Raw genomic sequence first — 22972 nt, 5'->3', positions numbered from 1 at the left:
AATTCAACACACAGCACAGATAAGTTCTTTCTTATCTCACACTATGGCAGCTAGTTGCAGTTAACCCCACAGCGTGTTTCCTACAGCCACGGTTCATAAAATAAAAGATAATCTAGCACAGGGCAATTTCCCAATACAGACCATCACAGATGGCTATTTCTATAAAATCAATCTCTACATCTTCAGCTTCAGGGGATTCTGGGAAGATCAGGAGGACAATAACCTGTATCACGCTCTTCCTCATATAAGGTGTCAGAGAGTCTAGATCCAACAGGATTAAAGTGAGAATCTTCCTTTCGCTAACAACTCTCAGTTTTATCAGGACCATCGCAGGCACAGAGTGTGTTTTCTTGGAAGTCTGAATTCTGATCTCTGTACAAATCCAAATTCTCATAGCAAAACTCTTTAAAAAATTAGCTCTGCTGGCGTTCTAGAATAGCTGCTCCAACAATCACGTAAGATTTAACATATTCTTAATACACACAACAACAGTGCATCATGGCAACACAAATTGCTCTTCCAACACAGAAAGGCAAATTTGCAGCCTATACCAGCTAAGGTAACCTCAAGTCTCTTTCCTCATCTCCTTATCCTATTTCCCCATCCAAATAAGCTTCCAAGAATATAATCTACTGGCAAAAATATGCAACTGAGTATTCTCTCTCTTTATCATTTTTATAGGCTTGCTCTCCTAGAAGACACACAATCATCTCAACTGCATCTCATAACTGGCAAGATCTGATCCAACTTTGCTAGAATATGACACACCAAGCATTTCTTTTCAATCAAATAATGTTACCAGGAGATATTTTCATTTAATTTCAACTTTGTTGTGAGAACTGGTATACGTGGTACTTGTACCACTTCTAAAGCCATCAGCTTCCATTAAATTGGTAATTCCATCAATCTCTTCACTTTCAATATTAAAAAAAGAAAAAAACAGGCTAACAAGAAATGGTGAGCTACACTCACCTGAGCATAATCACGATTACCACAGACTGTTCTGCCCCTGCTTTGACTTTCAGTTCCTTGTAAAGATCAAAGTTGTGCTCTATTGTGATGTGTAAAAACTTTCTGGTCTCCAGTTGATACATCTCTGGATTAATGTGAATCTTATTTATCCAGCACTGAAAAGGGAGCGTTCTGTATGCACACTTAGGCTATTGTGTGTGAAGTGGTCTCTCATAGCCTCTAAGAATTTGTAAGAATGTGGAGGAGGAGGTTGCACAGTGCTAGCTGTTTCAGATTCTGAAAAAGCACATGAAACCTATTAGATGGCCACACTTCCAGTTTTCACTTTCTGATTCACATATATTGTCCAGTGGGTAAAAGAAGAACGTGAAAAGCATCTCTACTAAGAAGCAAAGAAATAGTGGCTAGGTTTAAAATTCAGAGGTTGTCCTAGTGCTTTTGCAGGGCTCATCAAGCATAGAGGATCTGGGGGCGGCGAGGGCGGAAACCTAACTATAAGAAGTGTATGGCATGAATTCTCTACTGCTGGTTTCTTCAACAAAATTCAAACTTATTTATTGAAAAAACAGGTTTCTTTCCACAAGTCAGAAACTGTTTGTTCAATGCTACGGAAGACATCTATTTTAATATTTATATAATGTGGTCTAGTCAGGAAATATCAAGGGAGAACTCAACAACAGTCTGTTACGGAAGTTAAATCGAAGTCCATAAATGACAGTGCTATATTTTTTTTGTAAGAAATGCAAAAATGATGTAAAACTGCTCCACATTACAGCATGCATACAGTATTTAATAAACTTAAGTAGGAAAGAAGTATATGAACTAGAATTACTATTTTAAAATTGAAGATGTCAAAGAAAAAGCATATGAGTATGGACTGAAAATTAAAACTATGTTTTGATATGTTTCTGACATAGCTTTTCATTTCCTTTCTAGCACAAGCCTGTTTCTTATAACAATGATGGGGTTGCTATGGCAATTACTTATTATCTGGCATAACCTCCTTTACGTCAATATATTTTAAGTGAAGAGCACAGCATATTTGATCTAGTTCCAACGAGAGGTGTACAAACATGCACTATGGAAGGTGGTTAGGGAATTAATGTGAAACCGAGCAATGTGCTTGGCAAAAGTAAGATCTATGCAGGAAGGAAAGCAGAGGTCAAAAATCAGTGCTGCTGAGGAACAGTTCTTAAGATACGTTAAATCCCTCGACCTGGTTTGAAGTCAGCAAGAATTGACTTGACTTTCCAGAAGCCTTTGTGGACAAAAATAAAATAAGAGTTGATCATAACATAAAATGGTCACTTTTCATCAGTGTACAGGATGTGGAACTCAACTATTTCACAAGAGAAACAGAACACACTCGGGGGAAGAGAAAAAGCTTACTTAAATTGTAAAAGAAACATTTTTAAAAAATCACATATCAGGTGTCCCATAATATGTATAATTCATAAAACAGTACTTTTGTTAATGATACAACCTTAAAGGTAAAAAACAAGGCTAAAGATACAAAACAATTTTTGAAGAGTCATAGTTGGATCTACAAGGACCAAGCCCTTTACTGCAGAAGATGTAATGTAACTGTCCAAATGCCAACTATTTGCTATTTCTAAAGCAGGCTTCCTCCACAGCTTTATCTCCCCAGTCTCTCAGGTGTGACTATCACAAAAGACAGCTTAGTTCCAGGCTGGAACATGACCCAGTACTTCCTCTCCATATAGACATGTGCAAGATGTGCAAAACTACAGATTCATACTTCTCCCACTGCCTGCCTCCTAAAGTATTCAAGCAGGATCTCATGTACTGCCATGGTGCACGCATGAATCAGATGGTACATGCATGGCAGGTGGGCTGATATGAGATCACATCATAAGGATTGCTCTAACAAGCAAAAATAACAAATTAAACTTGTATTTATCTTATTATGTATCCTAAAGGATTCTTCTATTCTAATTATAGCCATCTAAAATGGTAAATATCTAACCTATTATCATGCACTAACATCTCGCTATTGTCAAAGAAAAAGACAGGCAAATGTGTGATTCATCCCATCTTAAGATAGCAGTCTAACCTAGGACAGATGAATCACGTCATAGAGTGGTTTCTCTTTCTTTTTGTCATCAAGGCAGCCTCACTTAAGACTTGATACCTAAGTATCATATAGTTAAAATAAGGCAGTATGTCTCCCCTCCTACTGTCCCACAGATCAAAAGCGGGCAGTTAAACACTACTCACTGCCAGAAAATATCTAAGAAAGCACACATTGCCTAAAGTGTTCTTCTATTTCAGTGAAGCAAAGCAGTTTCATATCCCCTATTAACTCAAAGTCTGTCAACAGTAACAAAACATGCATTGCCTTCTCCTAAGAGAAGCAAGGTACTTTTGAGAATATACAGCATGTAATAGAAATCTATCAACACAGCAAAGTGGATACTTACAGAAACAGTTGAGCTGGGTGTATTTGTACCATAGCCAGAAGAAGGGAGAGAAGCCAAAGACCAGCGGCGACCATCAGTCCTGTTGTGAAACCAGGTTAGTCAAATAAACACTGCAGTATCCTAATACAGAAACATCTGTGGAAGTATTACTGTGTAAAACTGCATTCCAAAAGCATGATACAAACAGGGTTTTTAATAAAGAGTAAACTTTCACAGGGGACCACAATAAACAGGCACTCAGCAAGGATGACTTAGGCTTACAGATTTTTTTTTTTTTAGTGTGTTTTTCTAGTTAAAAATTTATGAGATGAAACAATCAGAAAGTGAATGAACAGCTCCACAGAATTGGTGTCTCACTAATACACATAGAAATGGACCACAGGGAGTCTTCACAACTCTCAGGTCCATCAGATGAAAATTGATGAGAAGCAAATTAAAAACTTGTGAACAAATGCAAACCACAATGCTCTGAACCACAGAATAACCACCACAGCCTGCTTGAAATACAAGGGTAGCACTTTCTTAAGTGACATCAGTACAGGATACCAGCAAACTAGCAGGCCCATGTCAGATAACTGCAAAGAATGATTAGGTCAAAACAAACTTGTTAAATGTTAGATATGTAAATCAGGAAAAACATTTTTGCTGCAAAAATCATGCTTACTCAGAATACTTAAAAAAAAAAATCATAATCAAAACCAGTATCTGTTCTTCAGTGCTTGAGGTGAGCTGCACACAGACAACATGGAACTTGAACATTCAAAGTGACAAACCAAAAAACAGCTATGGGAGCCGTGTTTGGATTTTTGAAGAGGTAACATTTACCTGTCACTTCGGTGCCCGTGACTGGAGTACAATTGTATCAAATATGTTAAAAAAAGCAAAATAATACATAAATAACAAAACAGGACAAGTTTTTATTAACAAACAGTATGATAGTGGGGGAAAGGAGAAAGGAGAACTGAAGCTCTGTTTTACAGCTAGGACAAAGATCATCTCTCAAGTCTGATTTACACAAAAAGTGTAATTCCATAAAGGAGAACTGAAGTTATGCCAAATCAGGAACATTAAACCTCTTGATGCACCTTCCTTACCCTTCAAGCTAACTGTCTAAAAAGATGCTTGCTTCTCTTCGTTCTAATGCCTTATTCCCTGCTCCCATTTATCCATCCACAAGCTACAAGCCAAGTCTCTGGGACTTCGAATACATAACAGTGTGAGAAAAGAAACTACAGTACATAATTAGTGTTAAAATATAAAGAGAACATGTGGTGGAGGGACTGCTGATTGTATCAAAGACTGAACTCTGGAAAAAACTTCCTCCTCCTCCATAATTTTGTTTTAAATTCATTAATTCTCCTCCCTTCTCCCTTCCCCCAGGTATGCATGAGCTACCTCCAGATGAATGAACAATTCCAAAAGGAGTTTTCTCTTCATTTTGGCTCAGCTGCACAAGTTAAGTATGTTCACAGTTGAAAGAACAAGAACTTGGAAGGTATTTAAACATGGGTGAGACCCACATATTCTGCAGCTGTGAGACAGAAAGTACATCCTTACTGAATAACTCAATACTTCTGCATCACAGCAATTCTCACACAGAAGGGCCATCGAGAGTGGGGATGGGATATCACAGAAAGTTATCTGGGAAGCAAATGTGGGAGAAAGTAAGGCATCCATAAGGGAAGAAGGAAAAAAAAAGGGTAGCAAGCCCCCACAACATTTTCCCCTGACTCTCATACACTGCTTGTCCCTGCCCTACAGTGAGGTCCTATCCAATTTCCAGCAGCTCTGGAAAGCGGGATTTGTCACCTACCCGTGCGCTTGTAGATGCTGGACTTGTACGTACCAGCAGAAGAGGCCTAAGCGGTAGCTACCAGAGGCTCAGACTGTTCCCAGGCATGGATCACCCCACCAGACACGGGCAGGGGAAGGCGATACTCCTGCTCGTTGCCAAGGGGCCTGGGAAAGGCTGCCTCCAGCCTGGCGCACTGGCTGGCAGCATGGCAGAAGGCCACCTTCCTGTTGCAGCTCCCTTTGCCACCACCGCTGCATGGCATGGCCAGCAGCTGATGAGAAACAGCTATGTTGGGAAGCCCCCGTTTCCCACAGGAGGCTTCCAAACCATGTCCTTTGCCTTTCCCTTCCTTCCTCATGCTTCCCCAGCTTTTTGGTATTATCACTGACTGGGGGGCAGTGGAAGGAGAAGGAATATCCATACACCTGTACCACCTTGCCTCTGCTCCTTCAACCTGCTCTATCACACACACACTTCCCTTCCTTTGTATCATCATTAAATTCACAAAACATAACAGAAAAGGCATGAAGTCAGAAGTCTGAGAACTGTTCTCATTAGCCACAGGTCATGTTACTACCAAAGTGCATCCTATCACAGGTTCTATGAAGACAACCACAACACACATACCAAATTCATAAGAAAATTTTACATTGACGCCATTTTAAACTTAAAGGTCATCAAGCATTTTCAATATAAACACAGAACAAAATCAGTTTCTACAGAAAATTGCTCTAAAGAAGTTTCTTGAATCCCACTGAAGTGGTGAAATATTTTGAAATCACAGAAACTTCTTGTATTAGCGTTCTTTTAATTAAAGAATTTATTTATAGCCTATTACAGGGCCCTAAAAATGGTTAAAATCCAAATGGAACACTGGTAAACAAATTCATTTTTTCCTCCTAATTTTAAGGTTTGCAAAAACATAATGATTTAGACTTTCTGTTGATTAGGGGTGGGAAACGAAAACTACTTCCTGCCCGCTGTATTTCTAAGTAATGCTCGGTCTTTCACATCTGCTTTTTCTATTATAAGCTATTTCTGGATTTGATGAATTTTTCTAAAAATATGCTCACAAACAAATGTAATCTATGAAGACAGCGCTTTCTTCTTTAAAGATACTATCAAGAGGAAGTAGATTCAAAAGAAATACTCAACTTTAAGGTGTTGATTAAAAAAGTGACATCATATGCTACTAGAAAAATTGACAAGATCTACTGTCACAGATGAATTAGATTCAAATAAAAGGAATACACAAGTAAAGTTTGCTCCCCTTTGCAGCTTTTAAAAAGACTTAAGCCATTTCCTTGCACTTACTTTTGAGAGCTTGTGTGTGATACTTTACTGAACTCTTAAAATAAAGGAAGTAAAACTATAGTGCTAAGTGCTGTCTCACTGCAAATGCAGCAGTTACATGCCTGGCACTACTTAATGACAAAGAAAGCGACAGCATTCCAATTCCATTTTTTGTGTACATACTCTTGGGTCAACATATAAACTCTGCCTACCCTGCCAGGCTTAGAGTTAATGAACATATTATTTGAGGTAGGCTGACAAGGTGTTAAGTGACAGGGAACCACACTGGCACAAACAGGCAGTCTCCCATGACATGCTATCAACTTTGGTTATGGTTCATTTAATAATTAATTTACTTCACAGATCACTTCCAGTTCACTTTAGATCTTCAAAAATTCTATGAGCATTAATTAATCCTCACAACACTCTTATGCCAGAGCTGACTGTCTCAGTGGTACAGACAGTGAAACAGGTCAAGGTCAGGTATTAAAGGTACGGTGACAATATTGCTGCTGCCAGTAAAATCAGGCCCTGAACTCAGGACCTCTTTAACAGTGCTCTTATAAGCAATGCACATCTTAAATTGTTAAGAAAAAAAAAAAAGAAAAAACCTAGATGTAGCTTGAAATTTCCCCATATCTCAATGGATAAGGAGATAGTGTCTGAATGAGATCCATAACAATTAAGTCTTTTTTTTTTTTTTAATTCAGAAAGGTATGATTGCATTGTATCAATCATCCAGTACAACTTTGTTGCAACTGAGGTTTAGGAGAGTTTACATAAGTGAGGAAACACTTGACATTTTAAGTGATAGACTTGACAGATGTATTTGCAATATCTTTTAATATCTGGGTCCAACAACATTTCCTCTATGCAAAATGCATGCTGCATACTACAAACAACCTCTTACCTTCGTGCAAAAGAAAAGTGGGCTGAGGCACTGGGAGAGAAATTCCTAGGGCTATCTTGAGGACTGTTTCCTGTTGGGGGGGATACACAAAAAATAATTATTAGAGGGAAAAAAAAAAGAATCCACTAAAAAACATTCAGGCATACTAATCCAAGCATCCCCAAACAGGTTAGAAACTGATTTCGAAATTTCTTCTCTCAGTCTCTGAGAAAATAAATGCTGAAATAGAATCTTATTTCAACTCACATTTCATTTATATTTGATTTTTAGTTACTGGATCTTGTAACTCATAGAAAACCCTCTATTTAGACCTTTAATTTGAGAATTCTCAAATTAATTTGAGAATTAAAGTTTAAAAACCCCAGTATATTAGCTTGAAAGAAACATATTTTTAATGTCAGAAACAAGGTGTTTTTTTTAAAATCACACAAAACATTTGAAAGATGGAAAAATCATGATAAGCATGATTTAGCCCTTACACAAAGTCTCTACAGCATTTCCACAGGAGCTTTATTGTGATTTTTTCATTGTTCATTCTTTTTCTAGCTCCAAAACAAACAAGCAGACAAAACACACTGAAAGAAATTTTTTTGCCTTATTTCTGTTAGACTGAGGCATGGAAGGGCAACCACCGTCTGTGAGGAGAAGAAGCAACTACACATTGTGAACAGGTTGTAACTTTAGGGTCTGTTACTTCTTCACACTAAAGCACCTGACCTCCTGCTGACCAGAACGAGTGCAGAAAGAAGGCAGCTGCTGAGCGCTGCTCCTGCCTCCTCTGCCCCTCAGTACCTACAACTAGAGGAGACACGGAGCATCTGAAGAAGAAATAAAGATGACCACTGAAAAAAACCCCCAAAACCTCCCAAAAACCCAAAAGCTAAAAAGATTCAATTTAAAGTAGTACTGGCATACATCTAAAAGTCAATCTTTCCTTAAATAGGGAACAGACTGCATCAACAATACGTTAAACAAAAGTAATATATTTGTTGTGGCATTTTATTTTTGGACATAAATGAGACTGCAACATTAAGCAACAGATTAAAAAAGCTCCTATGTACCCAGTTAGAATCAAAATTTAAATTTTTTGAGGAGAAAATTACTACCTACATGTGAAAAGGCCAGTACAATAGAGTGAGTCCTTAAAAGGACTTCAAGTGGCCTTGATTTCTACTCAAATTTTGGAATTAACATTGCATTTATCATAGTGATGTCCTTAACAGATCCCATTAATTCTATACGACAAAGCATAATCATGGAGCCATTAGGTAGCAAACACAGAGAACATCCCCCCTCCCCCCCCCCCCGCCTTTTTTTGGCTAGAAGCAGATGCAAGATGCTTTTTGAGCTGTGCATAAATCACATCTTCACAGCTGCTCTTCTCACGGCCCCGAGAGACAAGGATTCCACTCTTGCTGGCCAATACCCCCGACTTTTTTTTGCTCGTTTATCTATCATGGCTGAATTATGTCCTTCTGACATTCCCTCCTCCCCCTCAAGACCCCAGCTTCTTCATTACCCTTCAGACACTTTTCTGGGGGCCTTGATAATTTCAAGGGGGCAAGGATTTTCATTCCCTAAGCTGGGGGTGGAGCAGGGCAGGAAAGCAGAGGGAATCTGAAGCCACACACGTGGCACAGATTTCAGTCTTTATTTGGGGACCAACACAATTTATTCTTCTCTTGTGTGAACTGCAAACACCAAATTACTGAGAGCAACAGTTCGTTTAACTTAACAGCTAACTGGATTTCTTTTGCTGTTATCTTTATTCAATAAAGATAAGCTAAAAAAAAAAAAAATTAACACTGTGCAGATCAAACATGGTCCAAACTTTAGCTACTGCGCTAGAAAAAATCCACCGTAATTTGGAGTGTGTCATGGACTTAGATAAGAGGAAAAAGAGACAAAGAAGCTACCTTAAACTCTGGCAGAAAAGCAGAGAATTAGGCTTAATGCGGTGAGACGTAAACAGCTTTTGACAGGAAATAACTTGACAAACCAGCATATGGGGGTTTGTAAACAAATTCCTTTCCTCTGATAGCTATTTTAAAGATATATATGGATATACACACGTATTTAACACACATCAAGGACATGCCTAACTGTCCACCATTTAGTCAGAACATATCTGTAAACTTCACAAAAAAGCAAAAAACATGGTGGAAAAATGCAGTAATTTTATGGCTATTGCAGTGGATTTGCTGAGACACAATGCTGCTAACTACCTCGCTAGAATCGACAAAGACCACTTCCTTACGGACAAAATCTGAAGTCAAAGTCTTACTCAGGAAGAGCATCAGATCCTGTTATTAGGAAGCTCAATTTGCAAGCACTATTTCCAATAGCAAACGAGCTTTTAAAATAACAAAACTGGTAAAGCCATATACATAATACCTGGATACTAAACCCTGTGGGTTTATCTAGAAATCTAAGAACTCAGACAAGCCTGGAAGCAGAATGAAAATCCAAACCCCAAATGACTGGAGAAACAGCTAGTGCTATTATGGGTTTAAGGTGTGGTGTTCCAGAAAAGCAAGATAGGTTAGCAGCAAAGTCCTATACGTGACCTTCATCCATCACAGCATTCATCCACCCATCTGCAAGTCAATACCTGTGAGACTTTCAAATGAAAACCAGTGCCAGTTAATTCTCTGTCCATATGTGCAGTGCTTGCTTATTAGTCAAATCCCGCTGTTCTTTGGGATCTGCTGGCTGTTGTATGTTTTAGTCCTAGGGTACCTCTATGCTGCTGAGATTACTGTTGCTGTTTCTGACCTGGTAAAGTAAACCTGACTGGTGGTCAGGCATTAGGTAAGTAATTAACTCCAGCATCCTCTGGGAGACACAATGAGTAGACAATCAACGTACCAAAACAATACTCAACCTCATGACAACACACAGGGTAGCTCATTTTGCAAGAAGCTCTTGTTAAGAAAACTATATCGAGACTAATTAAATTGTGATTGTTTTGTAAGTAGCTTCAAGCAATCCTGTGTCTTTGCCACAGAGGGAAGATGTTTTAAATCTTTTAAAAAGGCATGTATTACAGTCACTGTATATTATTAACGTATTTTTAATAGCTGTCTACTTACAAAATAAAGTTTCAGATGCAATGACTTTCTGTTAGTACTGAGGGAATAACAGATTAATGCTAATTGTTATCCCAAATTCCTGATGGATCAAAGACAAATCCAGCTTGAAGTCTTGATGTCATTATTTGATGGTCTTTTAAAATGAATTACAGTACCTCAGCACCACAGTAATATGATATAACAATGGGTCATACATTCCTCTGTGTCAGTTTACTTGGTGGTAAACCCGCACTGCGAAGTGAATACACAAGAAACCATCCACCAACAGTTACAGGTCTGACTTTCATACCATAACCAACGGTGCCAGTGAGCAGAACACACAGCTGGGCAGCAGAATAATTTTGAATACTTCTGCAGGTGCTTTCCTGAGATCCACTCAGAGGTGAGGAACTCAAACTATTTCAAAACCTGGATCAATTATGCTTCACACCAGCAAACGACTTTCCCCAGTTACAGCAAGGAAGGTTTGCACGCTCCTGAAGTTCATTTGCCAGGGTGCTTTGCATGTTCTGACTACTACTTAAAATCCTGGCAGTGCTATGTTTCCATGGGATTTAATGGGATTTAATTTTAAAGTCAGTTGTATCTGCATGTAACTAACCCCTTACTCTTTCCTCTCCTGTCCCTAAACTAGTAGAAGATGCTCTGAAATTGCTGTAACAGTTTTACTTTACCCAAAAGCAAGACTAAATAAAAAATTTTATTTTAGCAAAACCATGTCTATTATTCTGCATGTGACAAGTCACAATAATTGAAATATTGTACTATTTTCCTTTCTGTAAATATCAGTTTTCTTTTAAAAAACGATATTCAGAATGGTGCTTTAACCTTCATCTTTCAGCATTCCCATGTTTCACCATGAAAACACATTAAGGCTTCATTCATTCACAAACCTAGTCCTCCTTTCTGCAAAATCCAGTCAACGCAGACTGTAGCTAAAGCAGAACAGCACAGAAGCTGCATATGAGAGCGATTCCTCTTTGCTTCAAATACACTGTAGTAAGCCAGTACTCATTATCGCCTACCTCAGACAAAAACCACAGGATTAAAGTTAAAAATACAGGGAAACTAATTCTAAATTCGATGCTAACACACAAATGCCTCCAGTGTGATTCAAAGCCTAACACAACTAAAATATATGGTGCAAACAGCTTTGTTCATTACTATAGTTTAATGTAACTAGCTAAAGTACATCTATCAAATTAAATTAACTGATGGAAGCAGTAAGTCCTAATGTAGTGAGAGCAGAATATTAGGAGTCAGCACTCTAACAGACCTGAAAAATCCTAGAAAAAGGATTACAAGTGGTGGTAAGCCCTCCTTGGCCTTACATTTTGCTTTAGGCAATTGCATCATGTAATCCCATTCATAAAGTTATTGAATCCAACAGGAAAGGTCATTTGTCCCTGCCATACTTAGTAGACAATTCTTCAGGAACCCTCCTGTTCTGGTATATATGGCCAGCACGTATTTCTCCTTCCATTCCATAAAAAAAACACCTCTTGACTGATTTAGATGACAATATACAGGCTTTTCAGTCTTCCTGTTGCTAAGGCAAGCAAGTAATATTCTTTCAGTCTTACACAAAAAGCTCTCACATTCTGTGCTACCAGCCTTTCTCCCCACGTGATCCCATCTGAACATGCATAACCATACAAGCACACGGTATTCCAGATGAAATCTGACTAGCACATTGTACAGTGGCATGGAATCTTCCCAAATTCAATTGAAAATTACTTCCTTTATACATCTTCAGAGATTTGATTTTCAAAGCTAGACTAGACTGGTCCTTGCAAACATCATCTGATCCAGAAAATGCAGTCAGGTCCTTCCCTCAATTCCTTATAATAGATAAGTCCACAGCTTACAGTAGACATTTCTGTTACTGGTCCTCCAGAACAAAATGCTGCATGTTGCTATGTGATTTCATACTTTTTTATTCCAGTCCCCGAGATCATTCAGTCACTCCAACACAGTTTCCCAATGCTGTTTCATACTGGATGTCTTCCAAATGTACATCAGCTACAGTAATTTTACGTCAATGTCACTCAAGAGAAGATTAAAAAGGTTTGGCCACAAAACCAAAACCTGGGGACTCTACTGATAACCTCTGCTCCCATTTTATAATATTTCTTATTTTAGCACAACCCCCATCTTCTCCCCGTTAAATAATTTCTTACTTATCTTGCAATTCTTGTCCTAGTACCTGTCGTCTTAGTGGCACCACATGAAACATTTTACTAAAATACAGGCAAGTAAGATTTACAGCATTGCTCCTAACAGCTAAATCTTGTTCCTACAGCAGATACAATTAAACAGCACCACATGTGACTATTAATCATTAGGGGTTAGTATCACCCACAGCAACAAGCTCCTGTGACTACTGAGGTGGGGACACCTGAATGCCCTGACTTGCTGAGATTATAATCATTCACTTCGCAGGCTGGGTGGTGCAGAAGACTTGCCTACGCAGCAGCAGGCAGTCAGCTGGAAAACCCCATTAATGACCAGGGCACCAGATGTTGTCCAAGCTGATGCTGCAACCTTTTGCTTCCCACAATTCTGAATGTACCCACAGTTCATGCAAAAATTAAAAGGTTTTTTCAGCAGGTTTAACAGCTTCCAGCCCAGATAATAAAGGCAAAGGATGTCCAAACAACTAACCTAAGACAGTTACTAATAATGATGAAGCTTTGAACCCAAAGAAATGATCTGGTATTTCTGTTTTCATAAGAAAGACTCTAGGTAGCGAAAGCTGATATTATTCTTGAAATCTTTTATCATCTTTACATGTATGCATAAGGCATAGTGGGAGACTTCAGCTACAAACTAAAATCTGACTTTCCACCAACGCAAATTTCTCTGCAGGTAGCTACATGTCCTGCACAGAGGAAAAAGGCATTACATGTATCGTGTTAGTAATTAATGTATATAACAGAGATTATATATATCTGCTGTATACATTGTCTTTTTCCTATGCCCTTTTTAACCCTCAGACTCAGACCTTCTATTTTCTGTGCGCTCTCAAGCCTTAAGACTACTTACTGCTCTAATAACTCTTTACTATAGCCCACAAGCCTTCATGGTCACCATTGCTCACAAATGAATCTGTCCCTTTGACAGGTGCTACTCATGCACTATTTGCACCCTGCACAATATACTTACTTCATCAGTGTGGTGCTGTCTCACTTGTCTCCCCTCCCAACCTACCACATGAATCTGAGAATGACTGAGATGGTAAGGCTAACAATTAAAAACTTTACTAAGTATTCAGTGTTTGTCCAATTCAGCTTGCATCTGTAAAGATTAACAACAGACTCCTGTGTAGGAACAATCCTCTATTATCTCCAGAGCAAAAAATGAAAATTGGGAAGGGGGGGAGAAATGTGCCTGAGACCTCTGTATGATTTTTGCATATGGGGCAATTATCATCATCCTAAACTTGGGCCACTGGTCCTCCTCAATGAATGTCCACCTAAACCAGAGAACAGCCACCTTCAGTTCAGACTGTATCTGGGAGAAGATCAGGACTACAAGGAAGAACATAGGCATGAAAGGCACCTCAAAAAATTATGATTATGCCCAAGCAGCTTTTCTTCTAAAATAGAGCAACACTGCTCACATCCAATCTGCTTTGGCTAACTCCAATCCAGATTGTTATGATTACCTAGCAGCAACCTGAGCTCTTCAGGAGGTCCGAAGTAATGGCACATTATTTCTGAAGGTGCAGCCCAATCTCTAAATGATTGCTCTGCAGATAGCAAAGATGAAAACATTCTTGAGCAAAGCCATAGATATTGGCATGAGAGCTAATGCAGTGCACTCTAAGAGAGCTCCACCTTCAGATTCGTAACATGCCTTCACTCACCTTGCTTCAGTTGACACAGAGGATGCATAGCACTTTTTTGCCCCCAGAGATGTGAGGTCTTGGGGGGAAAAAAACAGGTAGCTTAAACTGGTGGTCCAAATAAAACTCATCTCAGGTATGAGATGCCAGCAAAAGTAACTAAGTATGTATTTTGCCTGTTCTCCCAACAAGCAATGAATTAATGTAGAAGGGAACAGGTTGTTTGTATTATAGATTACAAACAGGCTGTTTGTTATCATGTATCATATTGTTTGTAGATCCAAGGGTGTCCTCACAAGGTATGAAAAAACTGACTTCAGATACTTCTGAGGCACTGCATTCCCAAGCAATGCCAAGAATCTTATTAGGACTATACAAGAAGGGCCCAGGATAAAACTGAAGATTATCAAGTTCATAATTAATAGAAATTGATCCTGGGTGGATTTTGAAGAGTCTGACAATCTTGACTCCCAACAGCTTGAATAGCCTATAATAAAGGGACAAGGACCTGCTATAACAACTAAGATGGTACAAACATGAAGCCAAGAACCTAGTCCACTAAAATAAGAGCATCTAATGGAACTCTTTTCAGTAAAGGCAACAGCTGGCTCTCCCCAGAGATAGCTGGAGTATGCTGACGGTAGGGAGTACAGTAGTGGGATACAGTACCCTCAGAGAAACAGATCTGGCAGAAAAGCATCGATAGTATGAAACCAGAAGGCAAAATGGTTTTAAAAAGGCATGAGCAATCAGAGTCATACATAATCTATCCATCTTTCTATCTGAATTACTCAAACCACAGCAGGTTATGTCCTTCATTTTCCTGTTTCATGGAATCAGGAAGGTGCCCCGCAAGGAACCTCTGGGCACTTCCTTTCCAAAACCAAAGCAAAGTGACTTCAGAGTATGCCCAGACCTTGAAAGCAGCCTCACAGATCTCCCTTCCAATCTCTCACCTTGAAGCAAATGTAATTTTTCTTAGAACTATGTCAGAAGATAGGCCATGGTGGGGCAATCTGATGCCAGCCTTACATATCAAGCCCAAGTTCAATTAACTTTCCAAGACATGTGTGACACATATGGTACACTCTGCTCTGCCCCACTGCAATGAAGATCAGGGCTTTTAATATGGCGATCACCACCTTTTCTCATTCTCTCACCTCTTGGGCTCTACCGTGCCCGCAAGCCCATACACCCTTCGGCAGGGGGAGCAGGAGGAGTGGAGCCTGTCAGTCTCCAGGCAGGGTCCACAGCCAATGAGGCACCTTGGCTCGGAGAAGCTTCTGGATCATGACCAGTGATGACCACAGCTCAGATCTGACCCAGGGTACAAATGGGGCGCCGCCAGACACCCCCTTGGAGCGGTCTTCTCAGAGCAGTGGGTCTGTGTTCAAAACCACTCCCCTTGGGTTGGGGCACCACCTGAGGAAACTTCCCAGGATTGAGTGCCCTCACCACCTTCTTCTGGCTATGTCCTTGAGCTCTCACCTTCATCCCCCGCTCCGGGTGAGCAACTGCATCTTCTGGGTACCCATGAGAGGAAGAGAGTTTCCCCCCCTTTGCGAGTGAGTGTCGCCACTTTGGATCATCATTCTCTTGTGTCCTGACATGTAGTAACAGCACCCTGACTGATGCCTTGAACCTGTTATGTGTTAAATATTATCGGAGCGTTGATTGATTTTGGTTTACCCCTGTTTCTCATTGGTTTCTGTTGTGTGATTTTGTTTGTTTTGTGCAATAAAGTTGTTTGAGTTTGTCCTTCATTTGGGTTAGTTTTAGCATACCTCCGTGACAACATGAAAAGACAGTAAAATGTAAACTTGCAGCATATGGACAGAAATAATTGAATATCATAATTTCTGGCCTAAAATGCTGTTACGTATACATCACTATGTCCACGCATATTAAAGTAAGTCCAAAAGCTGTGTTTCCAGTCACATTTGAAAGAGTACCACAAGACAGACTTCTACTTGAGCCAGGACCCAGCTGACTGACCGATGAACGTGTTCTGACTCTCTACAATCGAAATAGCTCATCTTCCTACTGAAGTACTACAAAGGACCTGTAAAGCACTACCTCTCCTTCCTCCAGAACCAGAAGAAAATTCTGTGTTTTGAACAGGGTCCCTGAGGTCCCCAAGGAATGGGGAAGATAAGACAGGGGACTAGAGCATAGTGAAGTGGAACTTTCAGAGCCCACATATCTTCTTCACCAGTGCTTTTGATTGTTTTTAAAGACTCAAAGAAGCATGTTAGGGTTTTCCTAAAGGGCTAAAGCAAGGTAATGAAGACAGATACAATAGAAACAAAGAAGAGGAAAAGTGGAAAGATAATAGCTCTCACTGCACGTATAAAGATGCTGAGAAGATGAAACAGGACTGAAGAAGCTAGGAAAGCTGACAGCCTGGGTTGCTGCAACCTATATCTTTCTCCTACAGTCAGGAGGACTGCTGCACAGAACTGAGTGAGAAAAAAATGACCCATCAAAAGGGGCGACGTGAAGGAACTAAATGTTTCTAAGGACAAGCGGGACTGAAAGAGTCCTCAATGGCTCAAGTTCTCAGCTCTATCATCAGTTAGACTCAGCCCCTTCAAAGGCAGATCCAAGAATGAGTCTCTTCCTTTGACAGCCCAGTGGCAAACAATTGTGCAATGTCACATGAAATTAGATTAGCTGTTAGCATCTGAGCAGCCTAATCTGTTGCACCTGCACTTACCTGGGGCAGATTCCTTGCATGAAACTGAACTCTGACAACATGCAAGAAAAATTTTTCTAGAGCAGGATCTCTCCAGTGTCCTCCATATTCTGCATAATCTTAGTAGGTCATATTTGCCAAAAATGCATGTTATTACCATGCTTCAGGCAAGGACAATCTAATGAATAAACCTGGTTTCAGTGAATGTGAGCACTGATACTTTGCTGCACATTTAGCTTGCTCCATCCTCCTCTAGGATTGGAAATTATTTTGTTTCCCTCTCACTCTTCTGCTCCTATTGTTTCCTCCTCCAACAGCAAACACTAATAAGAAAGATGTGAAGGTGTAAAGAGAGGGTCATCTTCAGTCCCTCTGAGACTTGGAGGTTGTAGTACATGCTCCTGACAGAAGGTCTGGTGCAGGCTGCAAAATAAACACTTCTGACTCAGAGAACTTTTCTAGTAGAATCTCACCATTTCCAGCTACTTGCAAGATGTAGTCAAAAAAGACCCTAAAATCATCTAGCTGGACAGGAGATATACCCGGTTCTCTCAATGGAGTCAAGGAGGCCTCTCCGATCTGGAGTAATCCTTCCCAGCCAAGGAGTGCCAGGAAGAATAAACCCAGCAGGCTGTAGAGCACACGCTGTCTCTTGTGACATCCCTCTGCTGCACTTTGCAAGAAACTACGCCTCCAGTACAGGCTGCCACAGAGAGCAGGGAGGTGAGTTGTGTGCAGATGCCAGGGCAGGTAAGAGCTGGTGGCTCTGACAACACAAGAACACAGCATCACTAAAAATCCACAATGTCTCTTAAGACCGAGGTTACCAAGGATTTCTATACATTTAACATTTGACACACTGAACTCTTACTGTATATGTAGATGAAAATTCGTAAGTTATGTGGCTTTGCTGTGCTTATAACCATGAAATTTGCATCTTTTTTTATTTGTGTGAATTAGGATGACATTCACAACGATTCAAAGTACAAATTAAAAACAAAAAATTTGCCTACCAAGTCAATTCCAGGCAGTATCTAATTGATCACTACACAAAGCAGAAAACCTGTCAAGGGTGTCTCTGAGCACGCTTTAACTTCAAATTGCCCCTTCAGGGAACTAGTCTGGGCACACCAGGCAGCTGAGCTAGGAGCCAATGGTTGTGTGAATATTTACTGTAATTAACTATACAAAGAGGCAAGCTAATAACAGAGCCAGCCATACACATGCAAATTTTCATCACATATCTGAGATTTCCCAGTGCTGCTGAAGTGTTCGGCACACATACCTTGGAAGAATATATCAGCATTAAGAGAACCTACTGTATCCTGGGTAACTGGAGAAGTTGCCAAATTTCCACAATACGTTTCTGAATACACAGTACATACTGATGAGCTGATGAAGGAAGAGAACAGCTTACATTTAACCTGTCTTAACCCTTATACTATCAGTTTTCCACCTTCAGAGCCACTTGTCAACAGCTGTGACATCAGCAGTATTATTGCCCTTTTATGGTTTGAGAAATCGATTCAAAAAGATAAAGCAACTTGCTGAAAGCACGAGTCCACTGCCAGACAGGAACGCTTCAGCATTTATCAAATACACAACCTATATTCAGGTCCCAGGTAATGCAGGCTGGTCACTCCACTTCTGCAGCCTGTTGGGCATCGTTGGTCTAAGCCATCAGTTTCCAAACGGGTGGTAGAGTCACTCATAGCAGCAGACGTGCTAGTTCTCACAGCAAGCATTGCTATTGCTTTCATCAAGTCAGCACAGCACAACTAAAGCCTCCTTCTACGGTGACCACAGATCCCCTGTTCCAAATGGCAACTTCTGCATTTGGGGGACCCAGAGAGGGATCCCAAACATTCCAACATTTCATTTTTCAGTTTTAAAATAGTCTGCACCATGTTTTTCTTTGCTTGCTTGTTTTAAAAGCTCTGCTGCCTTGAACTCTTCACAGATCTTCATGTTGTCTGGATTCCTGGTTGTAATGGCCTGCTGCTCGAGAGTGAAAACCACCACCATATTTTCTCTAATAATGTTGCTTCCATGAGAAAACTGGAGATGCCTTACTAAACACACCACCCTCTTGAAAAATTCAACTGAAACTCTGCACCTTCTCTTTTGATATCCATCTGAGAACAGTTCTCCAAAGTATTCAGTGTCATTGCCTATACAAAGATTGGCGTGGGGCTTTCATTTTGGCGTGTAGTCACAGCCAATGCCCAAAACACATAAAGAGACAAAAAACCTTTGAGGAAATGTGTCTTGATATGCTAAAAATGTTCCTTTTTAAAATGAAGACAATCATTATCAATAAAACATTTATTTATGGACTTTCACTCAATCTTTAAGAGCTTCGGGTGGTTTAGAAGCAAAGTGAAAGGATCATCAATTTATGGCCATGTAAAGTGAAGCACAGAAACTTCCAGAAATGTGCCTAGCACCAGAAATCCTAGGGAGCAAAAGCACTAGGAATATAATGTAACACCCTGCTCACCGACTCCACTACCTTTACCATGTGTGCAAGCTATTTTATATCCTTTTCACACTGAACGAGGCCCATAAGGCTGGGGGGACGGGGGAAGAGGAGAAAGGGGCAGCAGAGAAAAATGCATCAGAATGTCAGAATGCAAGGTGGGGAAATAAAAAATAGCTACATGACCCGTGGTAGGTATTTCTAGACTGCTTCTCACCATAACATAGGATTTATGGATCTAAACATAACAGAAATTTGGATAGAATGATATGCAAGTTTTTGCTATTAGGAACAGTGGAAAGAAGAGTAGTGGAATAGAGAATTTTTCTGTTTTCCTTTCCTCATATAGACATTTAAGAACTTAATAATAGCAGCAGTAACATAGATATAAAATCACCTGCATGAGCTGAGAGCGGTGAATGAGGCCGAGGCAGAGCTGTAGACTGGCCATTGCCCATCAAACTCTTCCTGTTGCTTGTTCTGCAACTGTGGGCAAAAAGAGAGGAAAGCATTAGCATCTGAAATACAGCACGTACTGCATAGGGACATTTTGAGATTCTGCTACTTTGTTCCTTCACTTCCCAGTCTCCTATGAAAAATCAGAGCTATTGTTGTTTTTGTAGGCATGTCCAGGAAGTCTATAATCATACTAGATAATGGCAAAGACAGCAGTTTCCAAAGAAAATGCACCATGGATATTTTTCAGGCTTGCACGTTTGCTGTTTTGTGCAAAGACCAACATTCCCCTGTAGAGTCATTTACAAAATGTTCTTCCCTGACTGCAGCTTTTTTCTCTGCCATACACTTTTTACAATATATAAAAATATACAAGCATAACGTGAAAAACAGTCTCAAGCTTAGCATCGCCATTCAATGATTAAACCTATTTCTGTTCCATGAACTGTAGCTCCAAATCACATGCCACGAAGAGCAATGATTTATCAATCTGAGAATGATACAATAATTATAAATCTAATTATTGAGATAAATTTCACATCTGTGCCTTTTGTCAATGGAACAGATGATGCTTAAGAAGATGAATGCGCTTTTTTTACTCATACATTTTTCATCTGCAAAGCCAGTAATTTCCCATATCACAAGATCATTAGGCGAGATAAACAGTAAATTAACGCATCTATTAAACTTGTGAAAGGAGATATTTTTCTTAAATACATCATACAGTTTTTAAATATTTGTTGGCAGAAATGTTTTCCTTTTTTCCTCTTTCTACTATAATGAATATTCTCACAAACATAAATCCCCAACACTGCAAACATTCAATGCACAAGGAAAATAGTACCTTGAAGTCAAAGAGACCATAACTGTGTATAAACTTAAGTGCATATGCTAATGTTTATGGCACTGCAATCAGATTTTTTTTCTGTAAAGGTTTAGGAAAAAAAAAAGAACACACTAAAAGGGGAAAAAAATCACATATAAAACCATTTCATTAACACAGTAGGTTCCAACAGAAGCAGATTCAGATCATATTTGTAGATGTCTCCAAAGATGAATTTTCTAACATTATGATCTCTGTATAATAGCCAGAAAGCAAGACTGATTAGTGTTGATACGGTGTAAGTTGAATAAAATGCAAAAGGATGGAGTTTAATAGCATAAACAGCTAAGTAAAACAGATTCAAAAGTAATCCAAAGTAATACTGAAAACAAGAAAAATAAAAAAGAAAAACAAAGGCAGAGGAAATGTTGAGTATGAAAGCAGTATAGAAGAGATATTGGTGATATACAAAAAAATTCAAAGACTAAGACCAGTCTCCCGTTGAAAAATATTTTGTGAAGTAGCAAGAGTGCCATTTCCAACTGTTTAATGGGTTAATGCAAAGTTCATTTGCATGAATTGCACAGTGAATTACCATGTCACTTAATTATTATAATCAATTAAACAATGAGTTAACTCATGAGCATACGTACTTATCATTACTGCAGATCTATGTAAGAAAAGAAAACACGAAATGATTCCAAGATTCACATTTAGAGCACTGGAAAAGTCAAAACTTAAGACATACACTGCAATTTCTAAGCTGAACAAACAGGGAGAACTTTTTAAATGTGAAATTATACACACGTCTTTTTAGGAATCTATCTATTAAGCTCAGCTTTCTACAAGTATTTTTAACATACTCAGCACTTAATCTACTTTTCAAATGATGGAACTTAAGCAAATATTCCAAATTTTGTTAGACAACAATTTCAAAGTCGTATTGTTTTTCCCCCACCTCTAAATTTTGTCCAGCTGAAGATTCATATACAATTCTTCTCTAAGAATGGTCCAACTTCTTCCTTTTGACTTCATGCAATGTCACTGTAATTTTGGTAAGTTTTCTTCTATCATACTATGACAAGCCTCACTTTATCTGCTACACTTGTTTTTAAAAGCTTGAATAACTGTTTCTTTGCAATTCTCCAATCTAAAACTGAACCCAGTAGAAATTTTTGGTATTCATTAGACATTTGTTGAAGGACACACAGATTGCATCTATCCACAATGATGTGATAATAATCACTACAGCATCTGTGGTGCAGGCTGGGGTTAAGAGACGCTATTACGTGACTTTAAAGCAGCTTTGTGTGGCTGAAGTTTGGGATCTAAAGGATCACCACATCTCCTGTCACAAGGAGAGGATACATTTTAAGCATCTAATCCCTGGATATGTTCTCAGCAAAACAAACATTACTTTCAACAAATTCTAGGCACCCTTCTCTGATTTTGCTACAAAGATGATTCCAGATACAGGTTTATCAGTATCATTTGCCCTTATCTGTAGAAATTGAGAGTTTTATCACTTTTGCCAGAATTACCTATGTAAATAAATGACTGCCTTGTATTCACTTTTACATTAAAATTCAAACTTCACATTCTTCAGGTGAAGTTAGTGCAACACCTTTCACAAATCATTACCAAAGATATCTACTTTGAGTTATCTTGATTTTTTGGGGGGGTTATTTTTAATAATTATTTCTGGGGAGTATGATAGCATTACCTTCAATATCAAGACCTTACATAATGAGAAAACTTTCCCCCAACTGCCATTTAAAAAAAAAAATCTTTGCTGTTTGCTCAGACGTGGCTGCAGCTGTATGGAGAATTTATCTTTTATCACACTCAAATGAAATGTTCTATTGAGAAATAGAAAATAAAAAACATTAAATCTCCTCTATTTGTCTTACCAGTAAGGTAAGATGCAAATCACTGCATGAAAAGACAAATTCATCCTAGAGCTCTTGCTGTAGCTTTGTTTTTTCAGTTCTGTTTCACAAAGATTTTGAAACGATGTTATCCATCCTGTATAATACGTGAAACACAACTCCTTCCCCAGAATAACGCTATTATAGAAGAGGCTCTTTGTGGGTGGGGAAAAAAAAAAAAAAATCTTCAGGGAACCTTGAAAGATGATCTAAGCTGCTACAACACTGCAAATGGGAAGCA

General features: G+C 39.1%; 1 protein-coding gene across 1 annotated transcript in view; it reads right to left on the bottom strand.

The window, feature by feature from the left end:
- MAST4 (microtubule associated serine/threonine kinase family member 4) overlaps positions 1–22972 on the bottom strand; it is a gene marked incomplete at its 5' end in the record, with an annotated part of 314645 nt that overhangs the window by 59808 nt on the left and 231865 nt on the right. Inside the window, 4 exons of the mRNA XM_082336461.1 lie at positions 3414–3492; positions 4239–4259; positions 7412–7481; positions 19922–20010. Of these exons, the coding sequence (XP_082192587.1) occupies positions 3414–3492; positions 4239–4259; positions 7412–7481; positions 19922–20010 (259 nt within the window). The remainder of the gene's footprint in view (positions 1–3413; positions 3493–4238; positions 4260–7411; positions 7482–19921; positions 20011–22972) is intronic.

This window comes from Platalea leucorodia (assembly GCF_965183815.1).
Source record: "Platalea leucorodia genome assembly, chromosome: Z".
Lineage (NCBI taxonomy): Eukaryota > Metazoa > Chordata > Aves > Pelecaniformes > Threskiornithidae > Platalea > Platalea leucorodia.
This window is presented reverse-complemented; position numbering and strand designations above follow the sequence as displayed.